Genomic DNA, 18,533 nt, shown 5'->3' with positions numbered 1-18,533 from the left:
CGGCGCGCTTTATTCCATCTGTGCCTGTGAGGTCAGCAGCATCCGGGACCTCGTCTGCCTCGACATTTCTATTTTTGCGTCAGTTGGGAATTTTGTGTGCTTTACTTTGTTGTGTCTTTTAGTGATGGTTCGTGTGTAGTCCCTGTAACCTGCACGAGGTTTCTGTACAGTGTATATAGCCGACTTAAAGCCCTCCCTGTAAATACAAACAGCATTCACGCGTCAGACATTTATTTCAACACGGAGCGAAGACCGTTGCCTGCGGACAGAGCTACGACTGCGAGCTTCTTTACGGCGCTGCGAGGACATGGCCATGGTTCAGCGTGACGGCAGCGGCGAAGAAGCTTTGAACAACGGTAAGCTACAAGAGCCGCTGCCGACGTCGGTCGCGCGAGTTTGCATTGTCAACCGCGAAAGTAGTGCTTGCGTAGCAGTTGCCCACGCTGGGTTCGTGACGCCCGCTGCGGCGCGAGAGCCACTTTGTTGCTTTCGGCGTTACATCAGGTGACTGGCGGGGGGTACCGCAGCACCCCCTCGCTTCCCTAGCCCCCCACACTGCCGAGTTTTTTGCGGTTTACATTCGCCGGCTCGGGCCCCAGCACCGGCCTAACGGGGGTAGCAGACATGGGGCGGCCCCCCCTCCATTCGCCTTTTATTCTCGGCTGACAGTACGCATGCCCGAGACAAGACGGCCCGAACCGAACCAGCAACAAAACATGACCGAGTATCTCGGCTGCTGCTGCGACGGAGCAAAATGTCCCCGACTCCGGATGGAGCGGCAGCCGCTCGGGCATCCTTCGACTAGTTCGTTTTTCTCGGCACAGTTATTCGGAGCCCCTGCCGCATTCGGGCCGCATTCGATGACACAGTTATCAGTTTGGGCGCCGCGTCCTTTCGTGCGCGTGTGCGGCATTTAGGGGGAGAGCCATCCCTGTTTAGCTTCCTTTCCAACACCGCCGTCGCGTCCAAAGGAAAAAAAGAAAAGGCGACGACAACCGGTGTTGTGTTGCATGCCTAACCTCTGGGTTCGCAGGCGGTTGCAGCAGCAGCAGCAGCTGCTGCCACCGAATTTTTTTCGTTTGACTAGACACGCTGGCTACTATTGTTTGGAGAGTACGCACAGCGAGGGGGGACAGTTAGGTTACGCATGTTGTGTTCGGCCCCCTTTCCAAAGCGTGAACATGCCGACCGTGGCCCTCCCCACCAGTTGAGCGCCGACTGCACGACCCGCTTGCGGAGCGAGGCGTGCTCCGGTCGTATTCGGTGTGCCCGTTTTTGGACTTGCAGTTTCGCACGGCTCGAGCGCCCGATGACTGACACTGCACGGCTGTCACGGGTTCGCGTTTAACATTTAGCGGCAGGCCCCGTGGTGGTGGTAGTCATTTTTTTTTTTTTTTTCATCACCCTTCCGGGTTTGCGTGCCTCCGTGCGGGTCGTCACTCCGTCACAAGGCGTGTGAATTAGTCAAAAAAAGTCAAATAAAACTGCCACCTCCTTATGCCTCCTTCACTCTTTCCCTTGAGTGTCGTCGGCCGCAGATGCGGAGCAAGCGCCCGCCGCGACGTATGTCGAAATGACTGGCTTTTGTTTTTACAAATTCGACGTTTTCTTGCGACTGCGCGCGCGCGCCAAGACTTTCTCGCTGGCAAGTGATTAAACCTAGCGCACTCTATTCGTGCGTGTATACAGTTGGCATTTGTATAACCGAGGTAAGGAAGAAAAAAATAATAAAACGGTGCCCTCATTGCGTGCTGCGGCGGCGCGAAACTTGGAAGCTCGTGTTTAGCAGTTCCCAAAACACCTCCGTTTGAGTGACAGTCGTCAGCCTCGCTTGTCAGTTGGACCGTTTCGATCCCTGACGCGTCATTTCATTTGGGCGTCGCGTTGTTTGGGTCGTTCGCAGTTGCTGTAGCTCCTTGGGCGCGATAGCATCCGCTATTAGCATGCGTCGAACAGTGCGGCCGTTCTCGCCGTTCAACTTTTCGCGAGCTTGAAGATCAAGTTTATTGTTATCCGAGGCGCTTTGCGTCACGTTGGGTCCATCGTTTTCATTTTGCGCTGTTGTAGAATACCGCTCGCAAGTCCTCTGACCGTGTAATTTACAGTTTACTTTCTTCACTTTGCTACCTTATTTTTTCCTGGCTGTGCGCACGTACTAGTGAATTATTTGTCTCTATTGAACTTTGTTTTTGGAATCTTGCTTCTCGGTCTTCGCATTTGGTTGCGATACAACATGGTTTCTGCTTGAACGCAAAGCAGAAGCTATGTTGTAGCATGATCTTAAAAGCTCTCACTGTGTGCGAGTTACTAAGCTGGTGACTGAAGTTGGAAGTGCTGGCAGTGCACAGATTATTAAAATTACATGCTGCAAGTCTACATTTGTTCATTAAAAAACAGTTCGATGGACAAACAGATGTAGACAGAAGCAACTAGCCTGTAATTGTCTTGCTTCAAGTTGGCTATTAATTGGAAGTGTAGGAGTGCATGCCAGTTGCTCTAGCATTGTCAAGGATAAAATAGTGCAATACACAGGACACTGAACAGTACGAAACAGCATCAAGGCTAACTTGCAACTAAACATACACTGGGAAATACTCGCTTTGTCAGTAGTGCATGCATATAGCCAACCTTCTAGCTCGTTTTTTTTTTTTTTTTTTTTTTTCTGTTGCATCGTGAAAGTTGCTATTGCAGTGATATCGGCAGGTTACATTCAGTTAGATGGTTAGACCTACTGGGGGTATGATAGGAAAGACTAAAGCCACAACTGAACCAAAGAACATAAAATCAGTGCAATAATATCTAGCAGACACCAGATTGAATGTGGCTGTCATTCTACAAATACAGTTGGCACTCATGTTTCATCTTGCTTTCATCCTATGTATTGCACTATTTTAATTAGCTCAGTCGGTGAGAAAGGTCTTCAAAGGTACTGTAATGCTTTCAAATTGGTGATCACTTGTAAAGGAATGGTAAAGCATTTAATTTCAACTGTGAACATGGCTGGGAAAGAAAGAGCATTCTTCCTGGATTTGTAGTCTTCTATGAACTTCTGTGTAGCTATGATCTTGCTGCATGAATATGGGCATACTTAGTCCTCGTGAGTTTTGGCAGGAATCAACATGCCATGTTGGCATTCAATACTGTGCATTATTGTGCATGTGTAAGAATTTTTATTAATATTGCTTTGTACTTATGCCTCTTAATCTTACTCATTTTGGGCTCTTCTTACTTCCAAGACCTTAAAATCCCAGAATAGGTGTTGCAGATTGCTTTTCATTTGCAAGCACATTGTTATTAAAGAAAAGAAAGTTCTCTTTGGCAAACATTGCATTAGCATTTGCCGCATAAGTTGGTTAATTAATGTACTCTTGGGATTATTTGAGCACTCTCAAAACAAATACACAATGTGCTACATACCTATAAGAATGCCTCTTGACATATGAGACTCCAATGGTGGCTATTCCCTTTGCATTGGGCCCCTGCAGTTGGTGCTTACATGTTGCAAAAATTACAAGGTTGCTCATACATCTTCGTAATGCAGTGTACTGCTTACATACTGTAGTACTTGTAGCATCTACAATATCCCCTGTAGGCACTCTGTGCACAATTGTGCATGAAAAAATAGTGCATCAAAAGCACTAATGAAAGTAAGTGTTGAAATGTGGCTCGTACATCTTCAAACACTGCAGATTGGACTTGCTGCAAGTGTGAATATGTGCAAAATGTTTTAGTGAAAGGAGTTGGAAGGTAGTCCGGGTGCTTGCTGTCTGCCTGTATGCCAGTAGTGGTTCAGTGTTTCTGAGAATGACTTATTTGAAATGGCTGGGATGACTGCTTCCAAGAATGCTGGACATTTATTTTCACATGTTTGGGCTGTTTCCATTTTAAGTGTTTGGCTTCATTATACTTGTGTAATCTTTGTCGATAAGCTAGCATATGGATGAACTGTTAAACTAGTCCCGAGGATTTGCTGTCCAAAGCTTGCTATGAGGACTTGTTGCAGGAACTTAAATCCCTTTTGTTTAAGCATATTTTCTGGCTTATGAAGGCTGACATTTCTGGTATTCCAGAAGTGACCTTTGCCAAGCCACATCAGCCGTCCCTTTTTAGGCACTTTAATTGGAGAACCTGTTCCAGGAAGCGCAAGAGCTATGTTGCTATTCGGTATAACTTGTGGCAGGAACATGGAGCGGAAAGTTAAATTTGTTACCTTAAGGTAACCAATTACTACCAATATCACCCTGTTAGCAAACATGCTTGTCAGTGTGTTTGCTGCATTGTGGTTTGCTAGTCAGTTGTGGCAGGCATTCCTATTCATTTTAGAAAAGGCACCTTCCATTTGCACATAACTTTAGGTCTCTTGCTAAGTGGGAGGAATGTCATGGGCCAATACTGACCCATAGAACCCTGCAGGAATGCCTGCGCACTCTGTGTGGCATTGACTATAGGCGACCCACACACCTACACCATTAACAGCGTGTTCATTTGGACTGGTTGGTACATCTTGTAAACAGTAGCTTTAAACGCGCTGTTCAAAGCTGCTGTTTCCGAGCGCCTTTGTTTTCAGACATAATAGAAGGTGCTGCTTTCTGTTCCGTGCAATGCAGTAGTCAAACCTCTTGCAGCCATTGACTTGGCGTGGAATAAAAAAAGTCTAGGCATATACGTAGTGTGTCCCTGCCTATGAAAATTAAGTTATATGATAAAGTAGTTATCCCATCAATTGCTGGAAATGCTGTTTCAAATTCATGTATCATTTGTTGTACTGCTTAAGACTATGCTTATTATTCAGCATTGCTGTGAAGGGCTAGCAGACTGTTTTTGACACATCTCCATATGGGAATGAGGGCACAGAGAAAATATGGAGAAATCTTGCTTTGAAATTTTGCTGGTGAAGTGCTGTTCACTGGCTGATTGGTGCCAATGAACTTGTAACGCTCCTGCATCTCTTCTTCACCGAGGTGGCCAACTTGTTTTCTTCACTCCTATTTGCTGCATGTCGAATTTCTCTGCATTTCACCTCTTTTGGTCCACACCATATACCCATCATAGCCGATATTCTAGTTGACATTAAGCGGAAGAAATGGAGCTGGGCAGGCCATGTAATGCATAGGATGGATAACCGGTGGACCATTAGGGTTGCAGAATGGATACCAAGGGAAGGGAGGCGCAGTCGAGGTCGGCAGAAAACCAGATGGGATGATGAAGTTAGGAAATTTGCAGGCGCAAGTTGGAATACGCTAGCGCAAGACAGGGGTAATTGGAGATAGCAGGGAGAGGCCTTCGTCCTGCAGTGGACATAAAAGTATAGGCTGATAAAGATGATGATATACCCATCTGCTATCCAGCGATGGCAGATGGACTCTGTGCATGTCATGCTGTTACCTTCCTACTACATAGCACACATGCCACTGTCTCCAGCATGCACAGTACTCTGTGCAAGCCGTCAAGAATGCAAGTTAAACAATAGCTCAGTCATTAGTGTGTGTGTGTGTGTGTGTGTGTGTGTGTGGCTCCCAGTTTCACATTGCTGGGCTTTGGTGGTGGGTAAAGTATTAATTCAGGGTACGCACTTTTCAATTTTCCTGCCAAAAGCAATTGGCATTACACATCCACTTGCAGTGGCTGTTCTTATGCTATGTTGTTGAGGCCGCTTGCATGTCATCTACGTGTGTACATCATGGGCATGCCAAACCAATTTAGAGGAGGCATTGCAAACCGACCAGTGTTTGCTTCCTCCGAATGAGATTTGGAGCTGAGCTGCACGAGTTAACCCTAGAAGCTTTGTGGAAGAGACCAGTGCTAAACAAACGAAAATAGTTGCATTGAGCTGTGAGTGTCACATGTGCGAGTGTCTTTAGGTTTGTCATGCTTATAAATGCTGGACACAAGATAAGACTATTACACGTACCTCCAGGCCCTTGCTTTCAAGGTTTCTGTTGAGGCAGTAGTGCTGCTGGCACTGACACATTTTGGTATGTGATCGCTCGTAGCCTATTGCTTATGTTCATAGCGCACCTCGGGAGTTAGTCATAATTTTAATGCATATATATTTTACGCACTTCACAGCGAATGTATTTCAGACCTCTTTACAGCCATGTTACATCTACCCTTTGCAATTCATTGCTCTATTAAAACTTGTGACCATTTGCTTGGCACTCTTTGTTCAGACCTGACCCTTGTGCCATTAAACCTTCCATATCATGTCTATCACGTGGCATATTCTATAAATATCGTACATATCAGTGTTTCAACCATACTTGTTGAAAACACCAACTGCAGGGGCCACTGACCAGTAGTGATTCTCTGGCTACATAAACAAATGTGTGCAACCCATTGGTGGGTCACAGTATGCACTAATTTAGACTTCGAAGAATGCTTTTGCGGCTAACATGTTAACTATGGCCTTCAGCATTGCTGGATAGGCTGACCGCTAAATATCATGTATGCAGACTTCCTATATTGTGACCGTTGTGTGCAACAGTATTTCGCAGTGGAATAACTACAGTGCACTGGAATGCAACTTTTAAATGAGTCAAATGTTGCAAATCAAGTGCAGATGTTAATTTATCGAATCATTAATTCAGGACCTTTGTACGGGAAATTAGTCAATGGTTGTACCTGGAACTTCGCTCAATAGAGTTCTCCGTGCACATTTCAGAATTGTTTCATTATTGTCTAAAGTCAATTTAGCTGGTTCCTTTGGACTACAGACATTATCGTAAAGAGCCTGTTGCACGCAATGGAAGCTGCCTGGAGCAGTGCCGAGGCATAAATGCCAGTCCAGTTGTAGTTTATCAGAAGCAACTGTTGATATATTCGAACTCATTCCAGTGTAGGTGGGCGTTGCTTACCTGTCAAATTTTGTTGGTACATTTTTACTTGTTTTTTTTTTTTTTTTTTGTATATAAGTGGTGGTGCTGATATAATCTCGACCGGGTTAGGTGGGTCGTCACCGCAAGAATCAGTCGATGACGTTGAAGGCGGGCATCGTGGTGACGAAAAATAGAAAAGATTGTATTCACTTCATTGGTACATGGTTTTGACTCTATCCGAGTCTCGAGCGGTTCTCTTAACACGGGGGCCAGGACGGCCTTAAATAACCCCTCGTGGTCTTGTGGTAGCCAATGTCTCCTTCGGAGAACTTGTGGAAGTGTCAGTCCTCTGTCAGGTGGTCAAGTTGACGACCTCCTCCCCCTCGGGTCCTCTCCTTTGGTAGCTCGCCTTTTTCGTCTGCTCAGGTCGTAGAGGTGCGACGCTTTCTCGTGGATGAAGGGGATTATCTCTTCACGGGAAAGGCGCTTGGGCTTGTTTCCCACATTTGAGAGGTACAGTTTCCAGGAAGATCATAACCGCCTCTTGGGGATGAAGATAATTGCCCCGACACGGGAACGTGCGCGGGTTTGGTTTTCCACAACAGATATGCAGAGTTCCAAGCGGATCATAACAGTGCTATGTCAAGTCCTGTTCATATTGCCTTTGTGCGATAGCTTAACACAACCTAATGTAACCATTTTTATGTCCACATTTCTGTGAAATTGTTACTTAAGGCAAATTTATTTAATTAAAATTTTGTCGGCTGACAGAATGTAAACAAAATAAATGTGGTCGTAGTACATTTTGTACTGTTTGGTCGCTGGATTGTAAAATTAATCTGGTGCAGGATTAGGTGAAGTTTAAAGGTGTTGGTTGTGTTTTTACCTAGCAGCTTGTAACCTTCACCGAGTTGAATGTTGGAAGGAATCTGGAAGCTTAGCTGATTAGATACTTCTGAGCTGTTGCCTTCATAGCGGATGTGCAGCTGTTGCATGGCACCGTATTGCTCAGCAACAGGGACCCAAGTGGCAGGAATTGTATCCATCTTCATGTGAAGCGGATAAAACTGCAGGAATAATGCCATGTGCTTAGTGCATTCAGTGTCTTCCGCACTTTAAAAATTTGTTTCACTCTAAAGAGTGTGCATGTTGCTGTATGCACAGCTGATCACACACTTAACGGTGGAAAAACTCAAAATGTAGCTCAGTGTCTCATGCAAACAAACCTATGTTTAATATATCGTATACCTGCAGTGCCCCATCCCAGAGCCTTCAAGAGTAGCAGCATGTGACTCTCGCCACTCTTTCTACATTGCAGGCTAATCATATTTTTTGGTCACTTCAACATTGTTTTGGAGTTGTGATCTCGTGTCGCTCATTGGCAAGTTTTGTTTGAGAGTCCAAAGATTTGTCGCTGGAGACAAAAGCATGGGTTGTTCGCAGTGGTTCCGATGCAGGCCAGTTTCCTCAGTGTTGATCCACAGTGCATATTGGTCGGGATTGTGAATTCAGCAGTCAGTCAGGTGCTTGCTTATTGTAGTTTGCCATGCATGCTGAGTATGACGTGGGTTCAATTCCCAACTTGTAGCGACCATATTTTGACGGTCCAGATTGCAGAAACATTAGGTGCACAAAAGGAACTGCTGGTGGTGAAGATTGATCCCCAGCCCTCCACTATACTACATTTTTAATCATGTGTAGCTTTGAATTACTCATCTGTGTAATTGTGTGTTCATTATCAGTTGAATGAGCTGCTCTCACTGTTGGTTCAAATGAAGTATCGCGTGGCAGGTGTGTGGAAACTGCAACCATTTTTGGAGTCGGGAGCAAAACTCAACCCTGCTATTGCACTTCTGTGTTTGTGCACTTCAGACTTTTTATTTGGTGCTCGCTGCTTGTTCCTTGAAGGTGACAGCAAGGAAGAGGTGGCAGAGGAGGAGGAAAATTGCGTGGCAGCTGTGGTGGAATGTGCTGCGACAACTGCGACATCTGCAGTGACGGAGGAAGGTGACAGCAGCAGCAGTAGCAGTTCTGGGGATAGCAAGACTGGAACGGGTGAGGAAGTCTCGGCAGAACCAGAAGAAAATGGTGCTGCCAAGGAGGCCGGCCCACCACGGCACCAGTACTCTAAGGCAGAGCTGCTGAAGTTGCGAAATGGTGACCACAAGCGTCCTGCCTGCTTGGATCCAGCCTACAACAAGTGAGTGCACTTTCAGTACTCTCAGCCAGAATATTGTTGTTACATCTGAAACAGCAGATGCAAGCTTTCCAATTCCCTTATCAAAAGCCCACAATTTAAGTCGCAAGATTTGGCCTTTATGCATCCTCCCAGCGGAGGTGCATATGTACATGCCCATCTCTGAAATGTGTCAATATTGGCACATGCTGATGCCTTGCAAAGCCTGGAACTCGTGAATACAGTGGTGCCTCTACAGTGAATGCCTTTGCAACGAAGTGACCTGTTTAACGGATAATTTCGGAGGCCCCAAGCACTTGTTATAAAGGCGTTTGACTGTATGTTGAATGGGTGAATAGGCATTCTGAAAGAGTGTGCAGTGTTCATATACTTGTAGGTGGAATCTTTGAGCAAGTGGTTTTGTTGCTCATGCTGGCGGTATGCACTACCTGCGTTACTGCATTCCACTGTTTGCAAGCCAGTGGTGCTAACTGTAGGGAAAATTGCGAAGTTTATTTCTTGTGGGTGATGAGTACTTGTCGTTTAGAGGCTGAGAAGTTATTGAATAGGGATTTAAAAGCCAATGTCAAGTTGCATTCAGCTTGTGCAGGCAGACTGGGGAGCTTGCAGACTGTGATCCTTTGCGTGAGGAGTACACAGCACAATTGTGCCCGTCCCGTTAAGCCTTCCTTCTTAGTCCATGTTTTTCGTGCTGCCCTGCCTATGCTTCCATAATGGAGAAACTTACCCAAAACAAAGCTTTACTACAGAATGGCTCCTTCGTGTGGTATCATAAGCCCCATTTACAACCAGCTGGCAGCTGTAGCAAATGCTGTAGCAAAAAAAAAAAAAAAAAAAGCTGGATACAATCTGTGCTTTGAACGAGTTGTATGACAGAGAATGTCTGTCGCTAGTTTGTGGATGCTGGCCAATGCCAGCAGCTGTGTGGTGCTAGTTAGGCATACCCGTGAAGACCCCTTTGTGGGCAGTGTGCTTCAGGCAGCGTTGTCTGTGCTTTCATTACTAGCTGGAAGTGCTCGCGTCTGCTCCATACTCTTTGGAAGTGTTAAATGTTTTTCAAAGTACCACAGATTGGGTGCTGTTTGTCCTGAATCGGTGCAAAATGTGACAAGAGCAAGGGACCCCTCTTGTCTTCAGTTCTCCTGTTTATATTTTTCATGATGGATCACATCGGAGGTTGGCAAGGTCATGGTTCACTCCCAATGGTGGTTTTTTCTTCCACTTTCATTCCCCTTCTTGTATATTTTAATTGTAACAGTCAATTGCTTCTGTGCTTCCCTTGGCGTTGCAACAAAGTTGAGCGCCTTGGTTGCCCTTGTTCTTGCACAAGATTAATTATTTTCTCGATGGCTCTCTTGCAGCCTGTCTGGCATGTGGGACCCCGAGCGGTGGTTTTCGGGCAAGCGACGAGGCGGGTCTGTGTCCCCCGCCGAGGAGACTGCCGCGCCCTCGGCGGGCAGCACTGCTCCCCCCTCTTCGTCTTCATCAGCGGGAGGGGGGCAGCAGCGCAGCAAGCGGGAGCGGCTGGACTCTGAAGGGGGCGGGGGAGAGCCCAGTGGCAGCCTGGGGGGTCCCAAGCGCCGCAGCAGCACAGACCCCAAGGAGCGGCTGGCACGGGAGGAGCGCGATGACCTGGTGCTGAGCCCCCAGCGGCGCAGCTTCGGCACGGGCTGCCACGTCAGCCAGCCGCCCCGGCCGTCCTCGGAGGCAGGCTCCAAGGATGACCCGCAGGGGTAGGTCGCACAAACTTGCCGTGACCCTCCCGATTTAAGAATTCTTGACGGGTGCCAAATCGCGTTGAATTTGACAATGAAGAGGTACCTGTACCTTGCCATCAAAGCTGACCACGGTCGACCAGCACAGCACCAACAATGGCTATGTGTGAAGCAGTGATCGAGTCGCATTATGCGCGGTCCGTGCTTTTGTTTGTGCAGATTGGCTTCACGATAATCCACCTGCCATAAAGATGGAAAAGCCCTTCTGTATTCTGGAGGAAAACTGGAAAGCAAAGCTTTCTTTGCAATGAGATTGCCATTACACAGTGTCACTAATTGTGTAGCTTCAGAGGGAAAAAGGCACTTGATTCTATTCAACAGATATTATGTTGATAAAAAAATTTCCAGACCTTGATATGCTAGAACTGAGCTGTAGTTAGTGCTGGCATACTAATTTCGAGTTCCCTTTTTAAGAGTAAACCATACTTATATCTTGATTTCTGTGTACCATGTTGCTGATAGCTTGGTACATTCTTGTTATGCAATGCTATAAGACTCTCGTGCATGTGCAGCGCCATGTTTTCTTGCTAAATATTTGTAAGCATTAAAGTGATAAATTGTGATATTCAGTATTTGGTTTGATATTCAGATTTTCTTTTATTTCTCGATTCTATATTTGATTCGCAATCTACTATTTGGTATTTGCACACCCCGACTCGTAATTATGGGACGGACTGTAGGGATTCATAGGAAATGCTGAAACATTAGGTCAACAACGGGTTTAATTGATTTGTTTCTTGCTTGCAGGCTACTTCATAGGGAGCCCCCAAGCCGGCGCATAGGTAGCGGTCGAATCCTACGAGACCAGCGGGACTGGGATCGTGAGAACAGAGACCGTGAGTACGGCTATGGAGGGCGACGATTTGACGACTCTGGCCACTCGAGCGGCGGCGGGGGAGGACATTCCAACCGCTATGACCGGCGAAGAGGTGAGCCGTGTGAACCTCAACTTTTTTTCTTTCTTAGCTTCTTCAGTTTTGCTGTCTTGTTCTAATTACTATGTAACTTATTAGATGGCATTTATCGTGTAATATTAGCTGGGCTGTTGACACCCCCTCTATGCCTGATAACAGGTTATCGGAAGCAAATTTTCATTGCCATGTTTGTGCCAATTGCAAGTGCTATGTGGGAGAGAAGGCATTGCAGTGGATATTGATTTGCACTAAAATGTCACAGCCGTTTAAGTTCTCAACTGTGTTCAGTACACATTTGCATACATATTTCAAGAGCAATCGTAATTTCCTGTCCTTATTAACGTCAGGTGCAAAAGCAAGAATTCTTTTTTACAGCTATCTAATAATCCTCCTGCTTAGCATGACTGCTCAGAGCTGACTGCATTCCTACAAGTCAAGATGTAATTATCTGTAAACCATGCATGTCTTCCATCAACGTAAGGTTAGCGTAGCAATTTATCAGACATGAACTAGTCTTAGCTGGCTGAGAAAACTGGTCCTTTATATCTGGCTTTCTTACTAACACTTTTTTTTTTTTTGCGTTGAATGAAGTTTTCAGACCTCTGACTCTGAAGTACTGGCACACCTCTGCATGCCTTACATAATATAATAGCTTTTTTACCGCTAGTTTCAGTTTCTGTCATGATGCAGAAGGTGATCACATGAGAGCAGCAGACTTGTAGGCAACGAATTACATGTGTATATTGTCATCAATGGACTTTCATAATATTGGAATTTAACGATTACTTTGTTTACTCGGTAACACTTCCTGTAATTACTTTTTTCAGTAACCAATTACATGTAACCAGTTACATTTTTGACAATGAGCTCAGACAAGTGATGCAGTTTTGATAACTTGGATTTGGCGGGAATTAGTCCAAAGGGACGAAGACATGTGCGTGGGTTACCTCCTTCCCAGTGTCCTGCAGCTACACCTGGATCACTTGAACATGACTTTTCCGTTCACGTTACGTTTTCAAAGAACATGAATGTTTGCTGGCGTCCGTTACAGAAGTCCAAATGGCTAATGAGTGAAGGGCGCCAAGAGGAGGTCCACCAGAGGTTGGCCGACAAATCGTAATGCCTCGATAGCGGTGGCCACTTTGGCTGTTGATGCCAGGGAATTGCCTAATACAATTTTTCGGTTTATTCACTGACTGGTTAGTTCGTGAATGCCTTCCCCTACCCCCAGCGACAATGTAGTGCTGTGTTTATTGAGAACCCAGACCTGAGCATTGTGGCATTGAGTAATCACAATTGTTTGAGCAGGATGTTCGTTACTATGCAGCCCTTCTCAGCGCGTACATTGAGCGTGTTTTCAGTGTTGGTGCAGATGTGTTGACTAGACAATTGGGGAAGATTACATATAAAATTTTTAAAAGGAATACTTAGTGAAGATAAATGTGTGAAAGGCTGCAGAGGATGCATTGAAAGAACCAGGCAAGCTCGTTCTATTTACTGTATTTGTGCAATGCTGATAAATATAGGGAGGAAAGTAACGTTAAAATAATAAATTGCTTTTTAGTCATTGCTAAATTTCTTTTGTGGGGCAGTAATTTGCAATCGTAATCGGTTGTTTTTGAAGGTAATAGTAACTGTAATCGGCAAAGTTTTTTTTTTTTTGTGTGATGTATACAAGTCTGCATGGGAGCAGGACATTAGGACGTTTTGACACTTGCTGCGGCAGGCTCGGTTGCCTCGATGCTGCTGCTTGTGAGGGTTGATGTAGCAGATGAGCAAGCGCTTGTCAAAACGTCGCAGTGTCCTTCTCCCACATTACCACCTTCTGCATCATGTCACAACATGGTAGATATGAAACCGAAACTGGTTGTAGAAAAGCAATTATAATATTTAAAACGCTTTGAGGCTTGCTAGTATTTTTCTAGGGTTTCAAGGTCCCGAACTTTCATTAAACACAAAACGAAGATGAAGAAATATCATGTCGGTACGCCTTTATCTTCAAGCCACGAGTGTTTATTGCGGGTTCGTCTAAACATTGCTGCTGCTGCACAATAGCAATGCCTCATTTACCATCCTTGCCCAACCACTTATTCTCAGGCCGTGACGAACGCATTGAGGAAGAGGAAGAGCCCGAGTGGTTTGTGGGTGGCCCTACCAGCCAGCACGACACCATCGAGCTGGTGGGCTTCGATGAGGACCCCGAGGCTGGCAGCCGGCCCACCCGGGGTCCTTCGTCTTCGTCTGCCCGGCGGATGCGACGCAACCGTGAGCTCGCCAACCGCAAGCAGCAGAACGGTCCTGAGCGTCGCTCTCCCGATCAGGAGAGCAGCAGCAAACAGGACCAGCAGCAGCAGCACATGGCAGTTACAGCATCATCATCATCGCAGAGTTCCACTTCTGGGACGACCACCACGACTTCGTACTCTGTGCCTGCTGTTGCAGTCTCTGCAGCGCCTACGCTCAAGAGTGAGCTGGTCTTCTATGCTTTTGCACTTTCTCTCATCATTGAATTGTGCATGCTGCTTGCCTGGACATAACAAACCCATAGGGGATAGGGAAATAGTTAGTCGGACCCACTTTTAACGATCCCAGATATAATGAATAATTGATTGTAAAGACCACATTTCACTGCATTTCCTATTTTCGGCCCTGTCTATTGAAACTGCATTCATATATAACTGAACATTTTCAAAAGTGCTGTACTGGCCGCAGTAAAAGAAGGGCGAACGCGAAGTTCTGCATGACAGAATCGAGACAACTGGCTGCATGGCAGCATGTCCCCTGGTCACTCCAGTCCAACAAGCATCCAAGTGCTTGTGCATCTTTATTCAGGAGAAATGGATGCAGCGCAGAAGCAAACCGGCCTGTATGGATGTGTCATGCCACCATCGGGCACTTGTACTAAGGATCTGGCATTTGTCGGGCTGCATGACCCTTACAATACGTGAGGGCCACACAGCCCAAACACTCTCTTTTGGAAAGCCTTTGTCTACAAAAGCACACTCGGCAGCGCAGACATCTCCTAGTTCGGTATCCCATGCTCAGAGCCACTGTCATCCACGCTTTCTTGTGGAATGCATATTGGACTGGGAGGCCGTTCGCATTTTTGAAGCAGTGGCGGCCTGCTCTAGCCAATGACGAATGGCCGCAATTTGCACGAGTCATCCATATGTGCGGCGAGCAAAACTGACTCGCCCTACTCATTTTTCCTCCATGGCACATGTACTGCCCCTCAGATTTGATGCCTTGTTTTGCAGTGTCTGCCAAAACAGCGCTGTTTCAAATTCATTGGCATTATATATTTTCGACGGTGCGAGAGGTGATCACGTCCCTCTTATAAGCGCATTTGCAGGGGCATATCGTTATGCAGTGCTCAATATATTGAATGTGGCAATGAATGCGAGTTTGATGCATGCGTAATACACCACTATACTTTTGCATGGGAGCACACACTACAGTCGCCAACCGATTTTCCAGACCTCGCAGGATCGAAAAAAAGTCCGAAAATCGAACCATCCGAAAAACTCGTTCACCCCCACAAATTTAAATTATTAGGCTTAGAATGGCATAAAAATATCCCTAATAATGCCCTGCCTCGTACTACGCTTAGAGGCGATCAGATTTGCTTGGATTTGGGCAAGACTCGTGTCTCTGTATACAGTCCGGAATATCCAACAAGCCCGAATTTTCGGAGTCTGAAAAATTCGGCGGCGACTGTAATACGACGTAACACCTTTTCGGCAATTCAGTTCAGTTTCATTCGGTGCATGTAGTCTTAACTTGTTAAGAATTCACATTCAACATTACCTTTGTTGTATTCTGTATTTGTAATGCAGCAATATCGGTATGAAACGTTTAGATTTACTTTGGTATAGTGAATTTGCTTTATTCATGTTTGCTATATGGAGGTTTGACTATTAATACAGCAGGAGGTTTTAGTTATAAAGTGCCTCCTGTGTTTGTTCATCCTGTAGATTGCGGTACACTGAATTCAGTTTATGTGCACTTAAAAGGGCCAACACTGCTAGTACCAGAATATCATAGCGGAATTGCAGAATGTTGCTTTATCTGTATCTGAGATTCCTCTTCAGTTTAGAAAATATAACTCCTGTTAATATTGTTATTTCGTAGATGTAAAAGCTTAGTCCTTTCATACCCAGCACAATCTCAATGCATCGTAGTCAATCTTTAGTCCGCTGCATGCCCTGCTTTAAGAAAGGCAGACCACTCGTAGTTTCAAAGCAAGCATCACCGTGATGCTCAACGAGAACTTCTGTGTTTGACAGGAAGTGACAGCAGAGATTCGTCAAGCATGAGTGCAAATTGCGCCACCAATGTGAGCAAGTCGTCGAGTGACGGGCCTGGAGAGACCTCGACACCACTGACGACGAGCCCCACTCTGCCAGACAATGTCGGCGGTGCCCCACCAGCCCTGCCCACTCAGGACGGCTTCGATTTTAATGACATCTTCAAGCCTGACTGGTGTCCTCGGTTCCTTTCGGTTCGTGCCCTTTTCTTAAAACTTCACCCTTACCCCATCATACTGCACCTGGTATAGGTGGTCAATAGCAGCTGGTAGTTTCCTACTAATATTGCTAAATTTGTCCACTTATGAGTATGCCTGTTGCTAGATCTGGGTGCCTATTGGCAGTAACTTGCCATGGGTGACTAGTTCAGATGTTTTAGTGAGATGTATTTGTGATGTTTCAAAAACGATACGAATGTAGAAATTACAGGATAAGTAAGGCTAGTTGCCTTTCGGCATATTTGAGGCGACGCTACTATAAACAACCTTGTTTGTGTTAACCTCAGTCAAGAGTACGAAGTTTGGACAAATCCATGGACTATTAATTATTCCCATGCTGGATAAGACTGTACGGGCAGTGTATGTAACAGTAGTGCCAGATTTTCTTTGAGTAATTTTAATATGAAGCTGTTGCAGCTGTTTCGCTACCTTTCAAAATTCGACTTGGAACTCCATGCTAGCGGTACAGACATGCTTTACATGGTGTAGGCATTGCATTAGTTGCTACCAAGTACTGTATTTACTCGCGTAATGAACACACTTGCATAATGAATGCACCCCCAACTTTAGTCGTCAAAATATGGATTTTTTTTTCTCCCGCATAATAAACGCACTCTGAACTTTCTGCCGCGTAGTAGGGAGAGAGACAGTACGATTCGGCGTCCGATATGGCGTTCGGCGGGTACAATTGTATTGGACGCTGTATCGGACGCAATCGTTCCGCGTGTCTCCTACTTTTATTGCGAGAGCAATCAAATGGCCACTCCAGGCGCATTTTTGCCATCAGCGCCGACGATCACGGCTCTGTCTCCTGCGTTCGAGGGAGGAAAGCGGGGAGGAAACGGGCCGTATTTCGTCGCGCGCATGGCACCGGTGCAGCAACTGCACATTGCACGGCCGAGCGCGCCTTATCTTGAAAGCGATCTTCGTCGGGAGGCCGAGTCTAGGTGCGACGGCGGCTTATACCTTTGTGCGTGCACCGTTAGCACCGCTCAGTTTGCGTTGAAGCGATACACGGCACGAAGGTCACTTTGCTCGCTGTTGCTGCCGCGCTTCCTCACGCCAGCATTTCAACAGCGAGTGTCCGCGGTCATCGAGTCTGATTGGTTCACGTTTGCCTGTGCACGCTGACACCATGCTGGTTAAATTACTTTGAAAGTCTATACGGCTGATAAAACTACTATCCTTACTTTGTATAGCTGTCTATGCGTTTGCTACTGCAATCGATGGTTTGCCTTTTGGGCGAAACTGCGACTTTTTTAGAGGTGGAAAAAAATCGCTAAATTTTTCCCCGCATAATAAACGCTCCCCCAACTTTGCGCATATTTTTCAGGAAAAAAAGTGCGTTCATTATGCCAGTAAATACGGTACCACGAAAACCTTAGTGCCTAGTTGGATTCTGGTAATTCAAGACTGCAATTCGAATGAACTGACCCTTGTGACTCGTCGTAGCCATGTTAACTTGATTGGAGAAAGGCCCTTGGCAATTTTAACATGTTTTGAATGACAATTTATTCATACAAGATTGTGTGCATTGCAAGTACAGTTAAACCTCTATATAACGAAGTCGGTGAAATCGGCACTTTATTTTGTTATATTGAAATTTTGTTATATTGAAATGCGACCTTTTACGCAAATAAATAAGCAGTCACTGATGTACAGTGGAATCTCGATCATACGAATCTCACGGGGTCACGAAAAATATTCGTATTAGCCGAAATTCATATCATTGAAACACAATTAAAACTAGCTAAAGTAAGGGGGGACGCGGGCATAAGGATCGCGAAAATCGCGAGAAAAATCGATTTTTGAAAACCACGCGCTTGGGTATCTGCAACGCCTAATCTACGCTGCATCAAAATGGTTTGGCTGAAAACGCACTGAAAGTGCCCGAAAAAGTTTAATTCGTCAGTGCGCAGGGCGAGAAAACAGCTTTAATTCGCGCAAAATCACCGCAGTTCACGGAGCCATATCTCGTATTTCCCGCCACCGAGCGCCTCCATCTTGGTATCGTTCGAAAGCTCAAAGTTTTGCCATTCCGCTTCTCAATTCGTCCGTCGTCGCCAACTTGTAACAAACGCACAAACACCAAAGAAGCGCGGGTCTGCGATAGGTAGTCACACGGGCCCTCTGATAAAAGCGGGCCTCCGATTGGCTGCCGTGCTGAAAGGGCAGGGGCAAGATGGCAACCGCAGTTGTCTGCTTCGTAAACCACGCCGGCGTCTTCACTTGACACACAGAATTCGGATTACTGAGAACTCCCAGGTTAGTGATGGATCGTCGCTCGTTGGCGAATAAACTTCGAAC

The 18,533-nt window shown here is 45.9% G+C and overlaps 1 protein-coding gene across 3 annotated transcripts in view; it reads left to right on the top strand.

The window, feature by feature from the left end:
* Positions 1–54: 54 nt before the first annotated feature.
* LOC119445793 (eukaryotic translation initiation factor 4E transporter-like) overlaps positions 55–18,533 on the top strand; it is a 52,671-nt gene continuing 34,192 nt past the window's right edge. The window contains exons 1-6 of one of the 3 annotated variants that reach the window (XM_049663647.1): positions 55–356; positions 8,724–9,015; positions 10,374–10,745; positions 11,535–11,716; positions 13,799–14,167; positions 15,988–16,202. In XM_049663647.1, the coding sequence (XP_049519604.1) occupies positions 308–356; positions 8,724–9,015; positions 10,374–10,745; positions 11,535–11,716; positions 13,799–14,167; positions 15,988–16,202 (1,479 nt within the window). In that variant the 5' untranslated portion in view covers positions 55–307. The remainder of the gene's footprint in view (positions 357–8,723; positions 9,016–10,373; positions 10,746–11,534; positions 11,717–13,798; positions 14,168–15,987; positions 16,203–18,533) is intronic. The other 2 variants (XM_049663646.1, XM_049663645.1) reach the window with 2 other exon arrangements.

The sequence above is a fragment of the Dermacentor silvarum genome, chromosome 3 (assembly GCF_013339745.2).
Source record: "Dermacentor silvarum isolate Dsil-2018 chromosome 3, BIME_Dsil_1.4, whole genome shotgun sequence".
NCBI classification, from domain to species: Eukaryota; Metazoa; Arthropoda; class Arachnida; order Ixodida; family Ixodidae; genus Dermacentor; species Dermacentor silvarum.
This window is presented reverse-complemented; position numbering and strand designations above follow the sequence as displayed.